The sequence below is a fragment of the Tauraco erythrolophus genome, chromosome 8 (assembly GCF_009769465.1).
Source record: "Tauraco erythrolophus isolate bTauEry1 chromosome 8, bTauEry1.pri, whole genome shotgun sequence".
In the NCBI taxonomy this organism is placed as follows: Eukaryota; Metazoa; Chordata; class Aves; order Musophagiformes; family Musophagidae; genus Tauraco; species Tauraco erythrolophus.
The window spans coordinates 38,709,730-38,716,651 of NC_141472.1; the positions used below are offsets into that span (position 1 = coordinate 38,709,730).

General features: G+C 45.4%; 1 protein-coding gene across 1 annotated transcript; it reads right to left on the reverse strand.

Moving 5' to 3' along the window:
• Positions 1-5,912: 5,912 nt before the first annotated feature.
• Positions 5,913-6,543, reverse strand: LOC147528386 (basic helix-loop-helix transcription factor scleraxis-like). The gene is made up of 2 exons (XM_086615896.1): positions 6,154-6,543; positions 5,913-5,963 (listed from the first exon to the last, which is right to left on the reverse strand). The coding sequence occupies exons 1-2, from the start codon at positions 6,526-6,528 to the stop codon at positions 5,913-5,915; spliced, it is 426 nt and encodes a 141-aa protein (XP_086472022.1). The 5' UTR covers positions 6,529-6,543.
• Between the last annotated feature and the right edge of the window lie 379 nt (positions 6,544-6,922).

Here is a 6,922-nt window from a genome sequence, read left to right on the forward strand (position 1 = left end):
TTTTGTTGTTATTGTTTTTGACCTCATCTGGCTTCAGAGCGTCCACAAAAAGTTCCAGTGGCACAGTGACACATCTGAGGGGTCAAGAAAGAGAAGCTGGAGGAAAGATTGCCTTAAATTTGCCTTCTGTTGGAGAAAATGCACGCATACACATATCCTGCATTTCAGTTAGGCATAATTTAGGTACCTAATTGTAGCAATTCATGACGACCTTTCCTAGTTGCTTAAACAATGATAAATATCTAAATATTCATTAAAACGACAAACCCCCCCTTTGGTTGCCCAGCTCATGCCCAGTTGCACCTCAGCCCCTGGAGAGCTGAGCACCAGATGCCTACCTCTCACCAGAAGCTGCTTAGGAGCCTCAAAACAGACACCAAATAGGGCTCGTATGCACTCCTGGCAGGAGAATGAGGGAGGGCTACAATCATTAGAGCATTTGTAATGGTAAGTGTTGACCTGGACTTGAACTGGGATTTCTCTTGGCACCACAGAGAATGTCCTCCTTGGTGGGATACCGGTTACTCTTCTTTATCAGTGCCCTCTCTTTCTCCTTCCTCTCCTGAGGAAGCCTGTATTCATTACTGCACAGCTTCAAAAGTGGGATGAATCTTCAAGGTTTCTGAAACTCTGTATTATGTTGTAATAGCTAACGGGTTTCATCTGAAATAAGACACTGGGCTGCCTAGCTATGTACGTATATCCAAATTTTGAAAAAGTTTTTGAAGAAATATGTTCAGAGCAGCCAGTTCAGTTCTTCTTACTATTAAGTAATGTGGGTTTTTTTTCTTTGCTTTCACAAAACTCTACAGTATTTTTTATCCCAGTAATAATTTTGTCTTCTTTCCCCACAATCCCCATGTTGATTCTTTAGAAACACTTTTCTTCAACCTTCAAAGGATTCCTGGTATAATATATCCCCCAGATCTTTTGCCTTGGCAGCATGCGGTCTATTTTAGCTAATTTTATATACACTCTTTCTCTTAGCCTTGTATTATCCACCAGCTCTTACTATCAATCAAGACATTACTACTCTCTTTCGAAAAGTGGTGTTTAGACAGCTGTTGTAGGTTTTATATCTTTTTTCAGAGATTACAGTGTCTATTGCCTCACAGTGCAACAGGCTAAAACACAGCAAACAGCACTTTTTCGTGGAAGGAAGTTCAAGGTCTAGTTTGAATGAATCTAGTAACCAACAGCATCAATGATTCTTGTGTCTCAAATTTTCAGTGGAATCTAATGTATGGTTAGCTTTTCATGGCTTCTGTGAAACGGCTCGTACAGTCTCACATGGAGTTATATATAAGGGGGAAGCATGTGACGATGTAAGATTAAGTACGATGATTAAAGATTTAATATTTACTATTTGCCTTTCAGAAAGGGCGACAGAGAATCATTCTGGTGACTAGAAGGTTTTTTCAAAGGGTAAATTCTGCAGAGCTTTAATGTAGTCACTTGACTGAGAAGCTTTTCCTCTTGCAGTGATGTTCTATTTGCTGCCTTAGGAACCATGAATCCTTCTGGTCCTAAACATGTTACATCCCAAGAAAACTGCTTATGGGGAAACACAAGCAACTGACGTCTCAAACTATGGGCTCTTAACTTATGTACCGGCTTGCTTAGCCTGATGCTGGAAACTGCTGAACTTCCACTGGTAAATCAACCTCTTCCCTTCTTCTCCCTCTATCCTTCCACCCTTGCCCTCTCTCCAACTCCCTCTGTATTTGGCTCTTACAATGTTGTGCAGGCCCTGAGCAGAGGAACCCCCTTGTTCTTTTTTTCCAAGCTTTCTACCTGCTTTCCTTCTCTATTGCCAATGCACGCCAAGCAGCCTAGGAGAGACGTGTAGGTTGTAGATCAAGCCTTACAATTTGATGAAAGCACCTAGGACGCATCTTTAGTGTTGTGTTAGAAATCTGAAGCTCAATGCCTCAAGCTTTGGTAGTGGAAGTAAATACAGGTGGGATAAGTGGCTCGTGTTGGCTGGATAGCTCAACCTTAAATATTAGTGTAGACACTTCGTATGACTTTCTCAGTGCTAAAGAGAGGGGGACCTTGCAGGATCAGAATACTGTCCCCAAAACATAACTGGTCCATGGTTACTGGTTTAAAAGCTGTTGGTTTTATGCAATCTTTCTGGCAGCCCCGTAGTATGTATGTACACACACATATATGCTGCTGAAATCTTATCTAGATAGATTTCAAAAAGGTAAAGAAAAAGATTAAACACTTGTATCTTAACCGAGATGGCTACAGAAGAGAACTACCACCTTAGTGTTCATAGTTTATTGTTAAAATTAGTAACAAAAATACTGTTTATTTTAGCAAATCTAAACACATTTTGCAAACAAATACAGATTTTTGTGAAGAAGGTATTAGGAAACTTCCATTTTGTAGAATAGAACTGAAAACAGTAGCTAACGTATGAAAGCCCTTTGACTTACATTATGATTAATTCATAAATAACCAAGAATTATGCTCAAATACTTCTTTAAACTTAGCCAGTAAAATCAAACAACATGATTTACTTGTTTTGCTTGATGCTGTTTTTATATTGTGATGTACAAGGCTAAGTACAATGATTTATATAAAATACTACGCTTGGAATATTTTAACAATCATTTAATAGGATCTAAGATCAAATGGTGTATATCTCACCATTTCTGCTTTATTCATGCATCATCTAAATTGAATAGCCAAGTGTTTACAGGAAAACAAAGATGGGATTGGCATTAGGCATGCCTCCGTTCGTGCACACAGAACAGAATGCACTTACAAATATGTGGAAAAGTGTCTTCAGCAGAACAAGAGAAAAACTTGTTTTTCCTCTGGAGAAACTCACATCACTCCAATGCCTGACCATCCAGTAAGGTACTCACTCTTAGACACCCGAGTTTCAAAATTTGGGCTTATAAATACATATTTGTGCATGCCACAAACAATGCTGCTCCATCAGGTGACTAAAAATATAGAACTGCTAAGACACACAAACTCATACAGTAAAAATTCAATCAAATACCTAATGATGAGTGAGCCCTTTATATGTGAAATCTGAGCACTCAATTCATCTGTCTCTCTAGAAATTAAATTATTTTTCCCTAGGTTTCTAGGAAAACCATTACACAGTAACAGCTCAATCCTGTATCTTTTTTTGCTCCTGGGGGTAGGGAGGTTTTAAATTATAAATTAACTTTGGCAGAGGTAAGGATCTGTCCCTACCTGACCCCATTTAAATACAGTGTTATATATATATATGGAGACTTGGGGTCTGTTCCTCAGAGAAATCACTGTCATAATTGCTTTGGATAGATATTATCTGTCTATACCACGAATATTTGGGCCACAGTGCTCTGGGGCCTAATTTCTGCCACAATCAATCAGTGTTACCGAAATTCCAGTATTATTTAGTAACTAAAAACCCTGAGCATTATACCAAGATCTTCAAGCCCAGTTGAATGCAACAGTTTATCCTGAGTAAAGAGAGAAGAATTTAATGCTACATGGAGCCACATTAAACAGGAGATATGGCCAAGTCCTAAGAGCCTGCTCCTGCTTTTGTCATCAGAAAGCATTTCATATCAACGTCATACAAAACTAGAGGGATAAAATCCCATTTAAAGCCAGAACGCCAAATTCCTGTAGAATTGTGCAAATTACTCATCAAAGTTTCAAGTCATGAGCTTTCAGCTAATACTATGGTGCAAAAGTGGACCTCACTTTTTTTACTCATTTCTTTTAACAACTAAGTATAGAGATAATCCTATTAAATCCAAACATGCTTCATTTGCCAAGGTCTACTCTTAAAACTGCAGTAATATCATGACGTTTTGAAAACTTAAAGTAATTTCATTGTCTTTCATATGAATTGCAAAATTCGGAGCATACTTAATGCACAATTTTCCTAAAATTGTTTGAAATGGCTTTATTTTCTGCCATTTTAAGGTATTATACTGAATGACACAGCTAAATGAACAGATTAGCAGTAATTGTCTGTAAAGCAGGTCAGATGCTTTGGTTTAACGTGTTCATAAGAATGTAGAGCTTAACTGTAAAATCAGCTTTAAATATAAAGTAACTAGTTTTTTAAAAGACAAACTTTTTCAGACTCATTTTAAAAAATCCAGGAAGGCATGTTTGTAGAAATCTATACCCCCACATGCCAAAACAATACAAGAATTCAAAAGCACTCTGTAAGAGTTCACGAATCAATGCCAAAGCAAAAAGAGATCATATTCTGGCAGCAATTTAAAATTCCTATTTAAAAAAAAAAACAAACATAGAAACCTTTTGAAACCAAAAAAAGTCTTCTCAACCCAGGAAAACACAGCATGTAGCTTTTAGTGACTGGACTGCCATGATGAGGAATTGCTGGAACTTTGCTTTGGTATTTTTCTTGATTAGGATTTAAAGGAGAAGGTCACTGCAGGTTCCGTAGGTACAACAGATTTTCCCTCATTGCAGCAAAGGAAATGTGGTCAGTTTGCATTGGGGAGGGGAGGAGACAACCTAAAAATGTGAAGTTGCATGAGCAGTATGGAATCACAGAATGATAGAATGGTTTGGGTTGAAAGGGACCTCAAAGATCATCTAGTTCCAACCCCCTGCCACGGGCAGGGACACCCTCCACTACAGCAGGCTGCTGTACTAAGATCTTGTTCTTGCCAAGTTCTTCATAATAAGTGCCAGAATTTGCTTTGCACTTATTTAGGGGAAGAAGAGAAAATTCTGTACAGAAAGTGAAGTGAGCAACACAGTGCTGCTGCTGCAGTCCTCACACTCAGCTAAACAGCCAGGCTGGCCGGGAGAGCTGAACAGACGGCATCAGGGAGGAAAAAATCAACAAGTGTTCTTTGCAGCCCTTCTCGGAGCGGTACAGGTACTGAGCTTTTAAAGAACACAGAGTGCCTCCCAAAGCAACAGGTTAAGATCAACTAAGGCCTAATTAAATATATTATAAATAACTGTAAAAAACATTGCAAAATTAAACTAGCTATATATTTTTTTAAAATCTGGCATTATTAAGGTTTAAGATTTTAGCCTACTGCTTCGTTAACATCTGAAACTGAAAATGTAACATGCGTATTTGCTTTCTAGACTTACTTCTAGAAAAAAAAATACAAGTCAATAAACTGAGGGGAGATAAATGACATAAGTGATGTACAGGCACAATTTGGGAACGACCTGGGGACGGGCAAATGTAGAGAGCCCTTGGGAAACCCTCCCTACCCTGTGCTTGCCAGATTTTGGAATATCCCATGCTATTTAAAAGACTGGCACGACTCGCACCGTTGGGAAGAAAAGAGCATCGCTTACGCAGCACTTCTCCACTTTCCTGTCCTGGCTACGTCCCATGCCGACATGCTGCTGCGCCTACGCGCACAGCAAACTGTGGGGCTTTCACTGGAAGCTTCCCAACTTTCTGTGAACACCTTAAAATAATCTCCCAGCATCGTTCAAGCCTCCCGAGCACGTCAGCTGTCGGGATCAGGCCCCCAGCCCAAGAATTAGCATGCAGCTGGAGGAGTGGGCAGCAGCACTGCGTGCAGCCTGAGCCGGGCCGGAGGCGTCCAGCACGGCGTGTCCGTGGCAGCTTCCCCCGGCAGGAGACACTCTGTGTTTGGAAGGTCAAGTTTCATCGTGTGACACAGGTTTAGGAGGCATCAGGATCAGGGCTTGGCTGCTTGGGTTTAACATTTCTCGCACTAAAATAGCTGCTGCACCAGGTGCGACTGTCTCAACAGCGTTCAATTTCATTTGCAAAATATAATAAACCTGTCACAAAGCGAAAAGGGTCAAAAAGTGACTCTTTCAGGACTGTGTTACTTAAACGTAAACATGTAGCAGGAGCGCAGCGAGGTTACCCGGAGCAGTCACACAGTCAGTGCAAGGTTTGAGCGAGATTCCCGCCCGATTCAGCGTCCACTTAGAGCCGGACCGGACAGCGGCTTCTCTCCTTCTCGGTGCTGCACGAGGGATAAAAACCACGGGTTAGGACACACCACGAGGGATAAAAACCACGGGTTAGGACACACCACGGGCATCCCCGAACCCTCGGCTGGGACGATCCCAAACCCGCGGTGCAGACTCCCACAGCCCTCCGCAAAGCAGTGCCTGGAGAGAGAGATGCCTGGATGGTGGGGAGCCGGCCCTTACCCGCTTCCGCTGGTCGCTGAGGCAGAAGGTGCAGATGGGCCGCGGCGCGGCGGTGCCCGGCGGCGGGGGCTGCGGGCAGGGCTGCGGGCACGGCTGGACGGCGGCCGCGCCGTCGGGCTGCCGGCGCTGCAGCAGCAGCACGTTGGCCAGGTGCGAGATGTAGCTGGAGGCCAGGCGCAGCGTCTCCACCTTGGAGAGGCGGCGGTCGGCCGGCCGGGTCGGGATGAGCCGGCGGAGGGCGCCGAAGGCCGCGTTGACGCTGTGCGTGCGGTCCCGCTCCCGGGCGTTGGCCGCCGCCCGCCGCCCGCCGCCTCCCCGCGCCCGCCGCCGCCGCCGCCGCCCGCTGCCCGCCGCCGCCCCCCCGCCGGCCTTCATGGCGCCTGCCGCCGCCCCGCCGCCCCATGGCTTTTATGCGCGGCAGGTGCCGCATCGCCCCTGCTCGCCGCGGCCGCCGCGGCCCCGTGTCCCGCCGGCGGCGCGGCGGGTCGGGTCGCGCTTGGGGCGGTCGCTGCTTTTAGCCGGGCGCCGCCGCCGCACCTGTCGCCGCGGCCCGAGAGGCCCCTGGGCTCGGCTCGGCACCGGCGCCCGCGGAACACCCCCCCCCCCCCCCCCCGCCTCCCCGCTGCCGGGGGCCCACGGCGTGGCGGGGAGCCCGCGGGGCGACGGACCCGACGGCTTCGTCCTCCTGCCCGGCACCCTCCCGGCCGCGCTGGAGCGGGAGCCTCGGGGCCGGGAGGCTCCCACGGGAACAGTTGTCCCGTGTCTCTCA

Coding starts and splice junctions, on each gene's coding strand:
- LOC147528386 (XM_086615896.1), bottom strand. CDS start 6,528: ATGAAGGCCGGCGGGGGGGCGGCGGCGGGCAGCGGGCGGCGGCGGCGG. Junction 5,964..6,153: donor TCAGCGACCAGCGGAAGCGG/GTAAGGGCCGGC, acceptor TCCCTCGTGCAG/CACCGAGAAGGAGAGAAGCC.